This window comes from Abramis brama (genome assembly GCF_963993115.1).
Source record: "Abramis brama genome assembly, chromosome: 5".
In the NCBI taxonomy this organism is placed as follows: domain Eukaryota; kingdom Metazoa; phylum Chordata; class Actinopteri; order Cypriniformes; family Leuciscidae; genus Abramis; species Abramis brama.
In genome coordinates this window covers 27011785-27032264 of record NC_139967.1, presented here as the reverse complement: position 1 = coordinate 27032264, position 20480 = coordinate 27011785, and the positions used below count along the sequence as shown (strand labels likewise).

Sequence of the window (20480 nt, the reverse complement as noted above, 5' to 3'; positions counted from 1 at the left end):
TGTCAGTCTCTTTCTCTGTGACCCATGAACCTAGAGTCTGATTAAGCAGAGAGGAAGAGGAGCAGTGGGGCTATAATGTAAAGAGCAGAAACAGACTGACACAGAAAGAGAGGGATGAAGTGAGAGAGCAGTAGTGCAGTGTGCTGATCTGTCTTACTGCAGTACGTTTGATTAGATTTGACAGTAAAACCCCAGACCGCGCTGCACTGCCACAGAGGTCAACATCCTCCCTCTACTTCTGTCTGTACGCTTAATGAGTGAGACTCAGGAGCAAATAAGGGCAGATGAAAGGGAGAGGAAATGACTGAATTAGACAAAAACACAAAGAAAAGAGAGTGGAAATAGAGGCACTGTGCAGAAGGGATAAAAGATCTGTACTAATTCTACCTGCCATTCTTGCTCTTATGTAAGCGTTCCCTGGCTATAAAGCCTCAAAGTGTGCTGGAAGGAAACGGAGTGCTTCTGCGTTTTTGTTTGATCTGTTGTGCTGTTGTTCAGGTACTGTTGTGAGTGATGGTCAAAGTCACCTTATTTATATAGTGCTTTATACAATACAGATTGTTTTTAAATCTGCTTTACAGTGATAAACAGAAAAATAGCTGTTCGGTGATGCAAACATAAATAAATTCTGCTGTAGAGCAGCTATAAAAAGACAATAGTAAACCGTCATTATTCAGTTGAAATCAGTTCAGTTTGCTTTAATAACTGTAAAGTTTGTCATAATTGAATGGGCTCAATTCATCTTTACAGCAGCTCTGGAGAAAACGGTTATGTCATCATCCAGCTCAGTTCAGTTCTCATCCAATAGTGTCAGTGCATTCAAGTCAATAATATTGCCAAATTATAAATGTCCCAGATTTAGCAAGCCAAAAGGCGACAGTTGCAAGGAACCCAAAGTCCATCTGTGACACCAGTCTGAGAAACCTTGGGATATTCAGAGCTACAACACAACACAAGTCTGTTATACAATTCTATAAACAAGAAATTTATATTGAGTAACATGCATTTTAAAGGTGAACTAAGTAACTTTTTTACCTTAACCGAACAGCCTCGGAGTCATTGGAATAGTTATATGACTTTTTTCGGGTTGAATGGTGGTTGTCTCGCACCCCCCAAGCACCTGTGAGCAGAAAAAACACACTTGCAACTTTGGGCCGGCGGGCCGATGGCCTCAGCGTCAGGAAGTATCGCGTGATATCAGGTCTTGCGATGTAACGAATTGCTTTACGGCACTGCACACATACACTATCTAAACATTTATATGCTAGCCTTCTTTGTATCATACATACCTCAGTGGACATGGCTCTGTGCGTTCGCCGGGTTCTTTGAAAACAAATGCACATGACCAGAGAGAGAAGATGGGAGGGGGGGAGAGTCGCCAACGAGTTTTGACGACAGTGTTGTCAAATATCTATTCCGAAGCTGTAGGGGGAGCTCTATAGAGAAACCCGCGAGCAAAAAGCGAGAAAACAGCGAAGAAATCGGCAAAGCTGCATAGTTCTGCTTTAAACAAATAGAAAACCAGCCAATTCAGGCCAAGCAATGCACGGCAAACACAGTGCAACATTTCATATCAGCACTTTTGAAACGACACTTGTACAATCAAATGAAAGAACAATGATAATTATTAGCTCTCTGGCTCTTTCCCCTCTTGTCCTCCCATTGGATGCCTGTTTGTTTTCTACACTTTCTTTCACCCCACCTAGACTACCATTAAAAAATTTGGGGTATGATGGCAAAGCTGAATTTTCAGAATCATTACTCTGGAATTTCAGTGACACATGATCCTTCAGAAATCATTCTAATATGATGGTTTGATGCTCAAGAAACATTTCTTATTAATAATGTTGAAAATAGTTGTGCTGCTTGTCATGTGCTAGATGATACTGTCTTCTGTTCTCCCTCCTCTCCTTCCCTCAAACCTCGCTTTTTTTGCTTTTTCTGCTTTTTTCTTTCTGCTGACATACTCCTGGAGCCAAGCAGGTTAGCCTTCATCCCTGTCTGTGAGAGGAACAGAGAACCAGATAGACTGTAAGAGTGGCAGAGAGCCTCTGCACAGCAAGAGGAGGAAGGAATTATAGATGTGGGAGAGGAGTCGTTTTCAGACATTGGAGGAGGGAGAGAAAAATATTTGCTTTCTAGTTGTTGGATGTGTGCTATATAATATACATTTAGAAATATTTAATAAGTAGATCAAAAGTTACAGTGAAGACATTTATAATGTCAGAGTTCTTTTTAACTGTTCTACACATCATCGAATCCTGAAAAAATGCATCACCGTTTCAACAAAAATATTAAGCAGCCACAACTGTTTTCAACATTGATAATTACAAGAAATGGATTTGAGCAGCAAATCATCATATTAGAATAATTTCTGAAGGATCATGTGACCCTGAAGACTGGAGTAGTGATGCTAAAGCTTTGCCACCACAGGAATAAATTGCATTTTAAAATATACTGTAATATAAAGTTATTTTAAATTAATTTTTTTTTTTTTTACTATTGCTGTTTTTACGGTATTTGTGATCAAATAAATTGGTGAGCATAAGAGACTTCTTTCACTTATGTAGTAATCACAGGAACAGTTGAACAGTAGTATGAATGCAAAAGTTGCATGTATTTTATATGTAGCACTTCCTGTGGGCGTGAAGGGTGTGTCATCACGTGGCGAGGGTGGAAAGGTAGTGATTAGCCAAAGGATGTTTGCTGTCCAGAAGTGCATTAGCTTGATTGCTGTGATGCCGCGTGCAGTGATGGTGACCTAAAATGCCACCTCTGCTCTGTCACGGCAGGGTTGTTCGAGTTTTCTGCTTCTCTGCCTTTGTGTTTCTGTAGCAGAGAGATTGAAATATATTGGATTTGATATTCTGTGCCCTCTTTGCACAGATGAATGAAGAATTTAAAGAGGATGTGATGGCTCAGTCATACGCTCTTTCATCTCCTTTCCTCAGGTCCCGATAACAGTTCGGACACAGAGAGTGCGCCCTCTCCATCTCAAACTGACCCCTCCAAATCTTATGACTCGCTAACTCATCCCAACTCAGCTCTGGACGGCGCATCGGACCTGGACGTCACGGCAAGCAAAGGCCCGGTGGCAGATGACAGGGGCCAGGAGCCTCCGTACTGCGAGCTGCAGGTGAAAGTAGAGAAGAGTCCAGAAGGAGGTGCTGGAGACGGGCTTCCTCAAGATGAACGAGCACACTTGGCATATGAAATGCAAATCCATCCAAAGAGCGAACCGCAGGATGTGGAGATGACTGCTCCCAGCAATGAAAGAGGTCAGGTGCAAGTGAAGACTGAGCCGGAGGTCAAGGACAAGGAGGAGAAACAGGGGGAGCAGCACCACTCTGATAATGACTCTAGCGCCACCTGCAGTGCGGATGAGGATGTGGAGGTTGAACCTGACCGACAAAGGTTAGAAATTGCTGGTCCTGTTTTATTATAGGGCGTTTGTACATAAATTGCTATTGGTTTCTAGTATCATGGATAAGGTGGTGCTTTAATTTAAAAAATAATTATTATGTGTGAAATAGGAAATTTATAAATAAAAAATGTACACATTTCAATTATAAATTCAAACATAAAATGCTTAATTTAAAGTTCTGTAGCTCCATTCCTGTTGCCTGTGAGATCATTGGTTTAATTCCCAGGGAATGCATGATTGTGTATGTAAATTATTATTTTATTTTTTTTATTAAACTTATTGTTGTTGAATACAGAAAAAAAAAATCACAGACCAAATAGGAATCTGAGCTACTGGTGCGACTGAAAACGAATTCTGCCTGCCAATAAATAATAAATTACTTGCTTAATAAAGTTTAATTTTAAAAGTTTATATTTTAATTTACCTACCTAAGTGAATATTTAGCTGTGCAAAGATTTTACAATTTTATATTGTACAAAAGCAGGGGGATAGAATGAATGAATGAAAAATCACTTCCGGACGTTTTGTTGTTACTCACAGTATCAGTAGCTAATATGTTTTATTCTCTTGTTTCTTCCTTGCTTTGGCAGACTTTTCTCTCTGGAGAAACCGTCAATGCTGGGCGCTTCAGGGTCAGTGGTCGTGTCCTCAGCCAATCTCCTCAACATGCAGCAGCTTCGGGCCGCCACCATCCCCCCTATGGTCAGTCCCCATAGCCTCTACCCCCACTTAGCATTCAGATATGCCCCTCTGGACAGAGACAGGGCCCAGCCACCCCGCCACGTGAGTCCTGCCTCCATCTCCACCTCCGCAGATGTGATTTGCTTCTGCGGCAATCAGCAAACAAATCAGCAAATGCCAATTGATTTTCCATACAGTGAAATCATGATGAGTGAGAATATGTTTGGTTGCTCTGGGCTGATCAGTTGTGCGGTTTGGAGGCTGTCTGTTTTGGCGATTTGGTGTGGCTGTGAAATTAATTTAATCTAATTGAGGCCCTGATTGGCCGTTCACAAAGTTTACATAATACGAATGTAGCATCTTGTTGCAAAGCAAATAGCTATTACTTACTAATGGGATTAAGTCATGCGCCTTTGCATTTTTTTATGTAAATATTTAATTGTTTAAAATGTTCTAATTGAGCTTTTTTTTGTGTACATCAATCCAGCATTTTCCCACATTTGAATCCTCTCTCTTACGGAATGGTTTGTTTAGGTTTCAGCTCCATTTGGTCACAGTGGTGTTCCCGGAGGTCCATTGAGCGGCTTTGCTATGTTCCAGCACCAAATCAAAGCTGTGCATGAGTCTGTGCAGGAGGACAAACAGAGACTGGACCAGAACGAGTCTGATCGCAGACCACGAGTCACCACCCACAGCCCCACTGTACTGGACCGAGAAGGTGAGTCAGACCTAGGAGTGAGAGAGAGAATGCACAAAAATTGCTCACATGTGGTAAATTGAGAAAACCCCATAAATCCAGCAGCAAGCACTCCCTCTGAGTCTTTTCTTTTTGCCTTTGCTCTTTGTTCAGTATCCACTTGAGATACTTGGAGAGTAGATTCACAGGCTAACAGCCTGTAGTGTTGTAGTTAAGACCACCTAAACCGAGACCAAGGAGTGGTGGTGAAACCAACTGTTTTTGTGTGCAGATCTCAGAGCCTAGGCTGCCTACAGAGACGCATTTTTTGACGGCATGCTTATGGGGCGGGTAGCTAGCGGATCGTTAGGAAAGATTAGATGAATGTGATCATTTATGTTTGGGCCTGAAATCGCTGATACAACCTTTAAGTCTTATTTGGTGCTGTGATGAGCATAATATATATAAACTTTTTTTTCTTTTCTTTTTTTTTGCTTTATTAACACAATGTATCAAGACGAAGGCTTAAGCTAACACGACATTAACCAACCCATTCTCACCTATGAAAGGTTATCCCATTTCTTAGGGAATTTAAATCTCGGTGGTTTCACAACCAGAAGCTATGCATTGTTGTGGCATTATTGATTCTTACTGTGAGTGACAACATGCTGAACATTCCAAGATGGCGGGCGCACCGACGTTTCTGGAGCGGTCTAATGTGGCGTCTACATATACATATCTATGGTGATGAACACCATTGCGAATACAAAAATCTGAATGCCTGTTTAAAACATTTAAATGTAAATAGAAAGTAGCGCAGCTGCTTTGTTTATGGGGTTACCAGTGTAACGGCTGCATTTCTACTGTTCCATCAGTGCCATCTGCTGTCAGAGTGTGAATGTGTATTTCCATTCAGCGCGCCTTCACTCGTTCCGCCATTCTGCTCAAGCGTGTTGGGGTTGTTTACATCAGAGTGTGCGCATGGCTCTTTGATGCAGCACACACACACAGTGTCGTACATTTTAACCGGTTTATAGAAATGTATTTTTTAAAATGCATTCTAAAATTCTGAATATTTTGTAATAAATAATTATTCACAGTATTTTAAAGTGCCCACGATAACAATACTGTGCATGTTCATTAATCGTGATGTATCATAGTACTGTATATCGGATTCAGCAAATGTCTAGATGCAAGGAAAGGTTGCCCATCTGCCTATATATTTCATATTTCAACACGTTTCACTCGATTTCACACATTTCAGGCACATTCACATTTCACATTAACACATGAATAGCCTGTTGTGAAAATCAAGTTGTGACATTTTGGTTAATTACAAGGTCAAAACAATTTTTAAAAAGAAAAATAATGTCCAGAAAACTTACTGGCATGGCCAGTTTGGATGACATTGCCCATCCTCCAAACTAATCCTATGCTAAAATAACATTTGTCACTTTTAGTTTGGGAAATCTCCTGACCAAAAGAACTGTCTCTAAGGGGAAGAGAGCAATGAACAATAGAAAATTGAGGTTACAGAAACACCCCTGAGACAAACAGACAGAAAGACAAGCAAATGAACCGCTGCCTAACCAAAAGATTGTGATGTGCCTGAAGTGCCTCTGTTCTATCCTCCCATGCACTTTCGCTCGGTTTTTACATGCCAAGAATTTTGAGAAAAGACAGTAACGGCAAAGACAGACGTTTTTCCTCCTCCTCCTCTCGCTTTTATAATGGGTCTCCAAAACAGATTTTTGAAGGGTGTCAAATGCGCAGGAGAGAGACAGTGGACTTTGCTCTTCTCAGCTAAGAAGCACAGTGCTGTTTTTGATAGAGCCAGACAGAAGCAGCCAACCAAAAGGAACATTAGGTCACTCTCGTGTAGTGATATCCATTAGAAACACCAAGTTTTGCTGGACCTCTTTCTCACAGACTGTAGCTCTAAAAACCTGCCTTGAAATTTCACTTTCCAGAGCATTTACAGTGATACCACTGAATTAACCTTTCTATATCTATTACCTGTGATTAATGTATGGGGGGCTTTGAGTCTTTGAGTATGGTTTGAATAAGTTGTTTTCATGTCACTAGTAGAGGGGACTGCAATTAGATAGTGCACTTGTCATTGTTTTGAGTCTTTGCCGGTCTGCTTGATGTCTGTGAGTATCTGATAGCCTTTCCTCTCTGTCCTGTCCCAAGGTAAGCCGTTCGCTTACATGCCATATGATCTGAAGCTGATGGAACAGGAATCTCATGGTGGAGTGGGCAGACCTGGCTCTCCATACAGACTCTCTCCTCGGGAGCATAGCAAAGCCTCACCCCAGCCCGACGGCAGTAACGCCGCACGCTATAGTGTACCTCCAGGTAAGCAGTCCATGCACCCCGTATCCAGGCACAATTTTTTAGATGGGCAGCTTGTTTTTGTTCAGGCAGATATGGGCACCAAAATGAGCACTCACCAGTTGAGAGTACAAATTGAGTGAAAGAACGATAGTCTGACCCTCATTGATGTAAGCAACATGAGTGATTCAAATCAAAAGCATACAAATGGTCTACTAAAAAAGTGGGTTTTTTTATCTCAGTGGAATCCATATAATTTTTTTTTTTTTTATCCTCAAGACAAATATTTTATTATTTCATATCATACATCATATTACCTTTCAAAAGTTTGGGGTCAGCAATATAAAAATAATAATAAAAAAAGTATCTTATGCTCACCAAGGCTGATCAAAAATACAATAAATAAAAACGAAATATTACAATTTTAAATTACTGTATTCTATTTTAATACATTTTAAAATGTAACTTGTTCATGTGATGACAAAGCTGAATTTTTAGTACCCATTACATTGTTTTCGAAGATTCTTTGATGAATAAAAAGTTTGAAAGAACAGCATTTATTAAATAGATGTTTTGTAACATATATTAACATATATTGTATTATATTATATTATTATACGCAATTACTGTTTTCACTTATATACAAGTGGAAACAACATGTTCACTCTTTCTCTACCGTTCTGGGTTTTACTTCTGCTCTGGCTTGTGCACTAATCTATTTCATGCTTGAAACTTGGCATTGTAATGTGTACTTCAAATATGGTTGAAATTGCTTGCAATGTTCCTTATTTGGATGTTGCTTTGGGTCAAAAGCCTGCTGAATTAATACTAATTGTATTAAAAATGTGGAAAATTCAGGTCATGTAGAAAATTGAAACCAATAAGAAAATTGTATGTCTAAAATAGCAGTGAAAAGAATGTATGCCCATTATCTTTTTATTTTTATCGTTCTCTTTTTTTTATTTTTTTTTTGGATGTATCAAACAAATCTAAATACTATGAGTCATTGTAGATGTGGCCTTGATTGATGGTCTGTGGGCTAATTGTTCAGAGCACTTTCGACTCCCTCTTGTTTGGACCTAAAGATTTTGACTTTGCAGTAAAAAGTATTTACTTTCATTAAGTCATACATATTCATGCTATATGGAGTATTTTCCTTCATTGTTTTAGACCTGCATATAGACAGGTACACGAGTTGGAATTTCAGTCATTAGCACGCTTGTCTGGAGCTTGTAACCTGACAGTGTGTCGCTAGCAGACTGATAAGCAACCAGACTCCGCTTCTGTTTGTTTTAGAGGAACATCAAATCAAATCAAATCAAGTATATTTGTATAGCGCTTTTCACAATACAGATTGTATCAAAGCAGCTTCACAGTATTAAAATAAAATAATACAACAAAGTTTGTTTCTAGTGGAATTTATTGATTGATAGAATAAAATTAAATATCCCCAAAATATCCCCAACTGAGCAAGCCAAAGGCAACAGTGGCAAGGAACCGAAAAACTCCATCAAGTGACCTAATGGTGTCCTAAAACTCCATCAGGTGACCTAATGGAGAAAAAAAACCTTGGGAGAACCCAGGCTCAGTCGGGGGCCAGTTCTCCTCTGGCATTTATGAACTAGAGGCCGGATTGTAGTTTGAAACTGTGAGATTAACAATATTATATGAATGCCTGGCTGAAAAGATGCATCTTTAATCTAGTTTTAAACTGGGAGAGTGAGTCCGAGCAACGAACAGTATCAGGAAGGCTATTCCAGAGTTTTGGAGCCAAATGTGAAAATGCTCTCCCTCCTTTGGTTGATCTGGATATCCTAGGTATGACCAAAAGCCTTGAATTTATTGATCTTAAAGAGCGCGATGAATTATAGGGTGATAGAAGATCCGTTAAATAGACTGGAGCTAAGCCGTTTAGGGCTTTATAAGTCAGTAGCAATACCTTATAATTAATACGGAACTTTATAGGTAGCCAATGTAGTGATGATAAAATCGGTGTTATATGATCATATTTTCTTGATCTTGTAAGAACTCTAGCAGCGGCATTTTGGACTAACTGTAGCTTGTTACAACATGTAAAATACATAGCTGTTATTAGTCAGGTCAGCAAGTTTCTTACTGAAGGAAACCTTGAAGTTCTCACGAGGCTCAGTCCATGTGACTGATTCCCTTATCAGCCCTACCCTTAAAACTTGGAAACCGTTCTCATGGAGACAAACACTTATAGAACACACTGGACGTTTCTATTGGGGAGAGAAAAAATAATGTACGTCAAGTAAACAGAATGTTTTGGTAGGACTGTCGCTCCTGCAGGTTTATTTGATTTGTGATGATGTGAGGGAACAGTGATCGGGTTTCATTATGAACTTTGGCACGAGACTTTTGGTCTTCAGTGACCTCTACTGTGAGGACCTAGATTGAGCGGAATGATTGATGTTTGCATTATTGACCTGGTAAACAAAACTTTCTCTCTGTGTCCTACATGCATGCTACATCAATACCACGACCACTACTGGTGATGCAACTGTGATTGACAGAACAAACTAGAGATATCACACATACTGGTCTCCAAGAATAGCAAACTACTTAAATAAATAAAAATATATATTTTATTATCATGTAAATATATTATTCTTTTATCTAAAAAAAAAATCCAGAAATCACAATGTATGATTTTTTAACTATTTATTTGTATGATACAGCTGCAAATAAGTATTTGAACACCTGAGAAAATCAATGTTAATATTTGGTACAGTAGCCTTTGTTTGCAATTACAGAGGTCAAACGCTTCCTGTAGTTTTTCACCAGGTTTGCACACACTGCAGGAGGGATTTTGGCCCACTCCTCCACACAGATCTTCTCTAGATCAGTCAGGTTTCTGGGCTGTCGCTGAGAAACACGGAGTTTGAGCTCCCTCCAAAGATTCTCTATTGGGTTTAGGTCTGGAGACTGGCTAGGCCACGCCAGAACCTTGATATGCTTCTTACAGAGCCACTCCTTGGTTATCCTGGCTGTGTGCTTCGGGTCATTGTCATGTTGGAAGACCCAGCCTCGACCCATCTTCAATGCTCTATCTGAGGGAAGGAGGTTGTTCCCCAAAATCTCGCAATACATGGCCCCGGTCATCCTCTCCTTAATACAGTGCAGTCGCCCTGTCCCATGTGCAGAAAAACACCCCCAAAGCATGATGCTACCACCCCCATGCTTCACAGTAGGGATGGTGTTCTTGGGATGGTACTCATCATTCTTCTTCCTCCAAACACGTTTAGTGGAATTATGACCAAAAAGTTCTATTTTGGTCTCATCTGACCACATGACTTTCTCCCATGACTCCTCTGGATCATCCAAATGGTCATTGGCAAACTTAAGACGGGCCTTGACATGTGCTGGTTAAAGCAGGGGAACCTTCCGTGCCATGCATGATTTCAAACCATGACGTCTTAGTGTATTACCAACAGTAACCTTGGAAACGGTGGTCCCAGCTCTTTTCAGGTCATTGACCAGCTCCTCCCGTGTAGTTCTGGGCTGATTTCTCACCTTTCTTAGGATCATTGAGACCCCACAAGGTGAGATCTTGCATGGAGCCCCAGTCCGAGGGAGATTGACAGTCATGTTTAGCTTCTTCCATTTTCTAATGATTGCTCCAACAGTGGACCTTTTTTCACCAAGCTGCTTGGCAATTTCCCTGTAGCCCTTTCCAGCCTTGTGGAGGTGTACAATTTTGTCTCTAGTGTCTTTGGACAGCTCTTTGGTCTTGGCCATGTTAGTAGTTGGATTCTTACTGATTGTATGGGGTGGACAGGTGTCTTTATGCAGCTAACGACCTCACACAGGTGCATCTAATTTAGGATAATAAATGGAGTGGAGGTGGACATTTTAAAGGCAGACTAACAGGTCTTTGAGGGTCAGAATTCTAGCTGATAGACAGGTGTTCAAATACTTATTTGCAGCTGTATCATACAAATAAATAGTTAAAAAATCATATATTGTGATTCCTGGATTTTTTTTTTTTTAGATTATGTCTCTCACAGTGGACATGCACCTACGATGACAATTTCAGACCCCTCCATGATTTCCAAGTGGGAGAACTTGAGAAATAGCAGGGTGTTCAAATACTTATTTTCCTCACTGTGTATATATATATATATATATATATATATATATATATATATATATATATATATATATATATATATATATATATATATATATTAGGGGTGTGCCAAAATATCGATATGGCGATATCTCGCGATATTTTCTCCCGTGATCGATTCTCGATGCGCTCATGCCAAGTATCGATCCTAAAAGCCGTTAGGGCGGGCGTACACGGTGCGAGTTCGGACACTTGGGAGGTCGTGAGATCAGTTTAACTGATAATCGCGTCAAAGCAGCTGGTACACGGCACGACTGTCCTGCATGAATTTTATCCTGAGCCGAAAGCAATCACGTGGGCTTTCGCGCTAAACCGTCATGTTGTGAATGGGAGAGAGAGAGAAAAGTGTGTGTGTGTGTGTGTGTGTGTGTGACAGTGACAGTGTATGCGCACGCTGTATGGTTGCTGCCACTGAGGTATAGCCCCATCAACGTGGTTGTGTATGATTTGGCAATAGGGGACAGCTGGTAAAAAAACATGTTTAAAACTTATCGGGAGGTCAGGAGGTGCTTGTAACGTGCTCGGCTCGGCTTGTAATTCCTCTCACATGCTACGAGCTGCGACCATGCGAGCATCATCAATTCCTCTCAACTGATAAGACACAAGTTGTTTTTGTTATTGTGTTTCATCCAAAAAAATAAATGGAGATTCATTTTCCTAATAAAAAAAAAAAAATCTTTTTATTTCTTAAAACATGATATATTGTGAGTTATTACTGATAATATATCGATTATCGCCATATCGTGATATTATCGGTATCGTGAACAATGTATCGCGTATCGTATCGTATCGTGAAGTACCCAGTGATTCCCAGCCCTAATATATATATCTATCAGAGACCATTCCTCCATACAGAATCTCTCCATCCTGTTCTCCGTTATAAGATTTCTAGCACAGGCTGTCAGGTTTCGATTTTTTTATCTGTTGGTATTTGATCGAATCCGTGATGCCATGTATCTGAACATGATGTCCAGGACCTCTGGCAGAAAATTAGGCCCACAGCATTAAAGATACAGCAGAGTATTTCATTTTTTACACATGGGGTACTTTTTTATCCCTGTGTGCACCAAGCCCATCTTAAGTGTTTGCTGCCAAAAAAGCTAATGTTTTTGTTTCATCTGACCATAGAACATTTGAAAAGTAACTGACACTACTGGAACTTCAAACGGGACAGGTTCTATGGTCAGATGAATGGTCAGAGGAATGGTCTCTGATCTCTTGTCAGGTGTTCTCCAAACTCATCAGGCATTATAGGAGAAAACTCAGAGCTGTTATCTTGGAAAAAAGAGGTTGCAAAAAGTATTTAATAAAAGGGGGCAAACAATTTTTCCCAACGTGTTTTGGAGAAAAACATTTATTTCATAATGTTTGTTTTTTTTCGTTTTTTTTTCACTTTCAATTATTTTACTTCAATGAAAGGTTAGATTTTTGCACATTTTTTTAAATAAAATATCAAAAGGATTAAAAATGCAGATTTATTTTTTACAGCCATATTTGATCATATTTACCAAGGGGGTAAACACTTTTTCACACCACTGTATATATATATATGTATGTATATGTATGAGGGGCCGTACAAGCCAAAATCCATTCTTCTACTCTCACACACATACATTCTCCTTTCACATACATACATATCTACTCTCACACACATACATTCCTACTCTCACACACATACATTCTCCTTTCACATACATACATTTTACTCTTATGCAAATGTATTCAAAGTATGCATTTATTATTATAAATAATAAATGTATGTAAGAAGAAAATGTATGCATGTCTGAAAAAAATGTGTATGTAAGAGAATAATGTTATGTATGTGTGAGAGAAAGTATAGTGGAAACGGAAGGTGTAGGTCACCGGACTATGGTCAAGCGAGCCGCGGTTTGAAAATACACGGTCAAGCCAGCCGCCAAAAAATGGGTGTGCACCTATTAAGCCGCCTTTCCACTGCACACGACAAACGATAGCCCTCTGACCGGAAGTCATTCATTTCCAATGGAGAGTCGTACGGGAGCTGCGTGGAGTTCCGATCATATGCGAACATCGTGTGCAGTGGAAAGGCGGCTTTACTATGATTACGGTAAATTCAGGAACTGCAGCAAGAGAACTTTTTTTCATCCGACTACGTTAGCTACTCAGGCGGATGTCGTGCGGGAGATCGCGACTTCACAATGTTTAAAAGAGATTCATTTTCAGTGCACTCAATGTTTTTGTAAAGAGAATTTACAGTTATAAAGTTAAATAGCTACGTAAAGTGCTTGTATAGAGTTGATGTATGTTAATTGGGCTTTATCTGATTACTGAAATACTCAGAATTTTGAAATTTACTGAAGAATACTGAAATTTCAGTATTGTTTTATTTGCTGAAATACGGTTTCATTTTCTGTGACTATACAGTATCAGATAAATGTGTAATGTGAGTTTATTGAAAGAGCGTTTCACTTTTTGACACGAAGAAGTCACACTGCCAGCTATTTCAACACTGTGAAACAAAAACGAATTTATTGTTGTCTTTGTTGAATTTGCAGATTGTAGCCTACAGTGTGTGACAGAAATAAAAATGATATGTGCCACCAAGAGGACATAACTGTTCTCAGACCTGATTCTTTGTCTGGATTCATAAGCAGTCCGCACTACATTTAGACATCCATATAAGGACTCCAATGTATTTACTGCTGCTCTATTTCTTGAATCCTCAACAAATCTTGACGGAACAGACAGAAATCCACATAGGGTTTGAATGTGATCACAGAGATCTCAATGTAGCCTATCATGCATAAAATAATCTGTTTCTCTTTGCATTTGGTCAATACATTGGTCAGCACATTATTAAAAAAAATTCTGATTTCATGTTCATTGCTACTTACTCCAAAAAGTAAAAACTAACTGAAAAGAAAACAGGATTACTTTGAATAGCATTAGCATTATTGTAAAGTTGTGATGAAGAGCTGAGCAAGTCTTGCATATGTATTTCCGGGTCTCAGTGTGACTTCCTGCATGTATGTATGTGAAAGGAGAATGCATGCGTGTGTGCGTAGAAATGAATGTATGTGAAAGGATTATGTATGTGTGTGACAGTAGAAATGAATGTATGTGAAAGGATTATGTATGTGTGTGACAGTAGAAATGAATGTATGTGAAAGGAGAATGTGTGTGTGTGAGAGGAGAAGAATGGATTTTGGCTTGTACGGCCCCTCATGTATATGTGTGTGTGTGTGTGTATGTGTATATATATATTTTTGAAAGAATTCTCTTATGCTCACTAAGAATACATTTTTATTTGATCAAAAATACAGTACAATTGTGAAACGTTATTACAATTTTAAAATAACCTTACTCTATTTTATGAATGTATTCAGTGTCACATGATCCTTCAGAAATCATTGTAATATGCTGATTTGATGCTCAAGAAACATTTATTATTATTTTCAATGATGAAAATCATTGTGCTACTTAATATTTTTGTGATAGATTTTTTTCAGGATTCTTTTGATGAATTGAAAGTTCAAAAGGACCGCATTTATTTGAAAGTAATTTTTTTGTGACAATGTAAAGGCCCTTTCACACTGAACGCGTTTGAACGATGACGCTCTTGAATTGAAACAATAGATCCCTATGGAGCTATTCACACCGGGGTGATAAATTTACTGTTGTATGTTGTGCAGTGGACGAGGTTAAAGCCAAATGGGAAAACCTACGAGATGCATACACGAGGAAAATGTATTCTCGGTCAGCGCCACCTATCGTGCTGACGTGAATTAGCTGAAGGCCATCAACCATTTCACATTCAGTGTGAAAGCTCAGTTCGCCGGCGATTCGCTTAGTTTTGCCGTCTCGCTGAGTGAGAGAGGGTCCTTAAGAGTCTTTACTGTCACTTTTGATCAATCTTTCACTTCTCTACTGCATTCCCCAATCCCCAGTGAATCACATGGCCAGCCTGATACAGGCATTAAAACAGTAGCTCTGAACGAGAGAATGAACCATGTAAAGATCAAGGCAGGTTTCTGTACTGTTAGACCTGAATTATTTTTATTTGTGCATAAGACTCATCCTGAACCGTACAATTGATACAGATAAGCTATTATAGCATGAGAATATCACACCCTGCACTAAAGAACCACAGAGACCATCTCAGCTTCAGTTAACAGGCTCCTGCTTTTTACAGGAGACAGAAGGGTTCACGACTCAATATTTTAAAAGAGATGAGTTGAGAGACTGGGCTGTCTGGAAAGTGAAAAGGAAAGAAGTGCTTTTAGTGAGCAGCGGTGAAGAGAGAATTCATTCTCTTCTTGCTAAGAGCTTCAGATTAGACTCTGGCCTGTTTTTCTTTGTCTGACTTTATTCGGGGTTTAGTTTGAGGCTCTCTGCATTTGGGTCAGCTTTCCTTTTAACCCTCTGAGGTCTGAGCTGTTTTCTGGGCCCTGGAGGTGTTCTGACATGCTCTGACATTTCTGGTTATTTCTGTTACTTGTGACATTTTCATGGCTAAAGTCTAATTAAACTGTATTCAGCACAAACTCTGCTACAACAATATATCAACAGCATGTATGTAAAAGTTTGTAGTTTTGAGATAATGACATTTATGCGTGGTTTGTGAAAATACAAAAAAAAATTCTCACTGAAATAAGGCCATGAAACCCATACTGATTATTTCTTCACAAGACTTTTGAAAATTGTATCACGTAGCCTAGAATATTTGCTCCAAAACAATGTGAAAATCACCCTGACTGCTCATTCAGAGGAGACAATATATTGATTTAAAAATTTTACGACGTGTTTTGTGTTAGAAAGCCTTATGCGGCAGCTCATTAATATGTAAGCTTTTCTCACCTGAGAAAGACAAAGAACCTCCCCAACGGCCCTATTAGGAGCTATCCTAATATAGCTCCTAATAGCCCTGTCATTCTGAGCAACCTTGCACAATACTGTAAATGAGGAGATTTAAAAAAGAATGGCTTTTAAATTGTTTGGATTTATTTACAACACAACATAACCCAAAGATACACAACAAATGCCAAAAAAAAACACTTCAAAGACAGACCTTTGTGCCATTCCTAAAAACATTATACATACCTTTAATTTCCAAGGTGTTTGATTTTCACTTTACCATGTTCATGTTCCAGAGACTCATGTGAATGTTGAAGTCGGCAGGACTCAGTGGCATCTGGGCCCTGAAAAAAAAAGTGAACATACTGATTTCAAGAGAAAGGCCTGCACGATTTTGGAAATAAATATTAGATTTTTCTGGTTAAAATTGCTTTTTAAAGTTCACAAAATACACACACACACACAAATGTTTCCAACAATATATAATATAATGAACACAAGGTTTGTTGTGCCTTGTAGGCATAAGCTATGCAGTGCTGGGTAAAATAATAATAATAACAATAGATAGCAGTATAAATCTTCCAAAATATTTCAGTAACAACCAAGCTAGAGAAAAATATATTGATTATCATGTTACTTCAAATGTTTCCATTCGTTATGATGATATGAAATGAGATAATAGTAAAAACATGAAGCCGTTTGGTGCGTTTTGCTTTTCAAATGTTCAAATGATACATTCAAACGCGATCGCGCTGCAAAATCTGATACATTCAAACGCGATCGCGCTCAAATATAAAACATTATGGTTACCATACATATCTATGTTTGACCAGATATCCACAAACACAGTAGGCTTAACAGTAAACACGGGTCTAAATATTATAATATTCCCCATATATCTAGCAACAGTTCAACTGCAATGTGACATTTATGCAACAATAACAAACTAATATGTAAAAATTTCTTACCTTAAATCTTTATTGTCTTCAAATCGCGTTCTTCTTCTTCTGAGGTAGCCTAAATCCAATGTAAGCTCTGGCGCGGCTTTCAAACACAGTAAGGAGTAAGTTACGAAGTCTCTGCTTCTTTGTTTTGAGGTGATGAGGGCGTTTACAGGTCTGTGTTTCTCCGCATGGATCATTTGCATGTCAATCGCTCGTGCGCTCGTAGGCGTGTTCAAATTAAATTTAATGAGGACGCGTTTGAGAAACTGTACATGCCGCTGCTTTCGTATGGATTACTTAAAAATAGAATATTTGTTTTTTATATTATTTACATACTTTAAAAATAGAGATTCCAAGCGTTGTATAGACATGCGTTTCAAGTCTGTGTGACAAACATTCGCTGAGTTACAGGTCATTTTCTGTCGCGTTTCAGAATGAGTTTCACATTGAGAGAGACGGCAGAACGCGCATCATGTTTATTTTCTTTGTTTTACGGAAAACACAACATTTTGTTTTTATTATGAGTGTACACAAATAAAAGAAGACATTTAACAGCTTTGAATGATGTACAACACAAGTATGTAAAATCAAAATCAACAGAGTATTTTGCACTGATAAAAAAAAAAAACGAGTAGATCACGCCGGCGTGATTGCCGACCTCAGGGGGTTAACCAGGTCTTTATTTTGAGTGTTGTTTTTTAGACTCTTATATATTAAGCTGGTCGGTTTTGTGAAAGGTCTTATGCAGGTCTTGCAGAAGTTTGGTAGGTTGTGTGCAGTAGGTCAGAAGTATTGAGCAGTGAATCTGACCTGCGAGAGCTGGAGTCTACATTTAAAGGTGCCGTATGTTATTTCTCAGAGTCGTTGCTGAAAGTGGTTGATATTTGAAATCAACCCAAACAAACACACTCTCTTCATTGCTCCGGCTCCAAAGATCACCCTCCAATCCTAACCTCCCAGCTCCGAGTCGGTCTTGAACCCCGATCGCTGGCATGCGAGGCTGGTGCACCACTAACAAAGCTGCTAAACAGTAAACACTAGCTGGCCTCCGTTACACACGTAATGCAAGAGTAGATGTCTATATTTATCGCAGCAGAAGCGCAACAAAATAGTGCTTCACGAAAAATAAAGCAAAGAAGATGAACGAACGACAAGGAAGCACAAAAAATTAACATACACAATAGTAATTACAAACAAGAGTTGTTAGTTGCCAACAGCACAGCAGCTCCAGACAAACAATGACAGTCAAAACCAGTGTTCCTCACGTATGGAGTGGAATCAAAGCAACCTCCGCATCTGTTTTCAGGCCTTCCCACTGAGCTCTCTCCAGCGCTGGAAAGCTTTTCTAATATGAACGCTAAATACTAAAGCTCTTTCCTGATCATAACCGATTCATTTTCTCAGCCATCTCTCTGTAGTCTTTTAAATCTCCCTCTTGCTCGTTCTCTCTTCTCCACCGTCATTTGCTCCTAATGCTGATTGACTACACGTTTGTTGTTGTGTCAGTCTGATCAATTTTCAAACAGCATTTTTCAAATGTTGCTTACCCCACCTTTAAGCAGTAAGGTAAGAGAGGCCGTTGTGAATCGTTACGACTAAAGATCGTTGTTAGGCACGACTCTCAGTGCAGTTCGAAACACAGCACAGCCTTGAGTGACATTGATTTTTAAAAGTGATACTACATAGTGTGTGTGTGTGTGTGTGTGTGTGTGTTTGTGTATGTATATATATATATATATATGTGTATATATATGTGTAAAAAATATATTTCTGTATAGAATTCAGATGGGACGGATACGTGTTGTGCTCTGTGCTATTGTGTCTTTATTGGGATCTCCAGTAGCTTGTTGTCGTCTCATCTATTTCTTTTTCAACTGTGAAATAATGGGCCAGGGCTATGGAAGGCATTTTCTGCCAAATTTAAATAAATAAATTAAATGATTAAAATGAAAATTAAAACCAGATTAACGATTTCATTACAGAAAACAGTACGCAAAATATGTGACAAAATTGAGAATGAAATTAAATGATTTCATTTTCACAGCATTATCCCTGTCAAATTGAAAAATAAAATGCAATTGGTGATTTCACATTTCATTTTCACTACAGTCTCGAGGCAAGACTGCCAATATTAAAATGAAAAGCCAAACGTGAAAAAGAAACTACAAATACAGTTTTTACAATGCTCTTTAGTAACGCTCACGCAATAATAGTGACACAATTCAAATACAAATGTAAATTTTCGTTTTCATTTTAATTCCTCTTTTATTTCACAGTTTTCATTTTCATTTCATTTTCAAAGACAACCTGCATGCAAATTCTATGTTAATGAGTGGGTGTGGCTTATTCTAGTAACGGCGCTAGAGACACGCCTTCTGTAAAGCGAAGTCATCGACGTCCCTTGTGCATGAGTTGAATGTGTGAAACGAAATTATTTAAATGTGATTATATTGTAATCGAGACGACGAGATATGGCAAAATCTGTTAGTGAGCTTTTGCGGGAAGCTGCCGCAGCATTAGAACATGGAAACAACCAGCCTGACCATGTTAGTTATGATGTTAGACTCAGACTAGACCATAATCGACAATGAGGTTCATTCATGTATTAGGCTGTTTTGGAAATTCAACTATTTGGGTGTACAAAGGTCTTAAGGCGGGCATACACTGTGCGATTTTCGTCCGATTTTGAGCCGAATTCTGACTCGCGCGACTCTTTTTCGGGTCGGGCCGATTTTCAGCTTTGTCGTGCGTCGTTTGTCGTGCAGTGTACAGGGGGAAAAGAGAGGCGATTAACCTCTCACGACCGGCAATCGGATGGTCGGATGAATTTCTGGCATGTTAGAAATTTTGGTCGCTCCTCGTGACTATATCGCACAGTTGAAGCAGAGCTACGAACCGATTGCCCTAAACTCAGTGTTTTTTCCCCTCACTGCGCCTGTGCAAAAACAGTTTCATCTGCAGCAAAAAAAAAAAAAAAAAAAAGGGAGATCTTTAAGTTCTGTAGTTCAAAGCTACAAATTACTGTTGCTTACCTCCAGTTCGTGTTGCAAAATGGATTAACCATTACCCACTTCTTCCAAGCCACTTGCCTCTTTTATTGTTAAAAAATGTTTTTGAAATAAAGCTGTTTTTAATTTTCATTGATGAATTATTGCAGTGTTCGGACATATTATAGACTGTTAATAATTAATTATATGTATATAATTCATTGTAATCGACCTAAATGTTTTAGACAATTTTTAATGCGGAGAAGTAAGCTTCTATGTAATATTTTATTATCCTCACAGCGCGTTGGTTATGCGGTGATGCGCTATGAAATTGTTGCGTGGCAATTTAATTATAGCCTATCACTTTAATAGCCTAGGCCTAGGCCTTCCCTAATAATAATAATAATAATACAATAATACTAGCCTACTAATAATGTAATATATAAATTGG

The 20480-nt window shown here is 38.8% G+C and overlaps 1 protein-coding gene across 1 annotated transcript in view; it reads left to right on the top strand.

Annotated features, from left to right (window-relative positions):
- Positions 1-20480, top strand: part of ncor1 (nuclear receptor corepressor 1) — a 115321-nt gene that overhangs the window by 67414 nt on the left and 27427 nt on the right. The window contains exons 20-23 of the mRNA XM_084113421.1: positions 2952-3414; positions 4015-4126; positions 4640-4823; positions 6975-7139. Coding sequence (XP_083969547.1) covers positions 2952-3414; positions 4015-4126; positions 4640-4823; positions 6975-7139 — 924 coding nt within the window. The remainder of the gene's footprint in view (positions 1-2951; positions 3415-4014; positions 4127-4639; positions 4824-6974; positions 7140-20480) is intronic.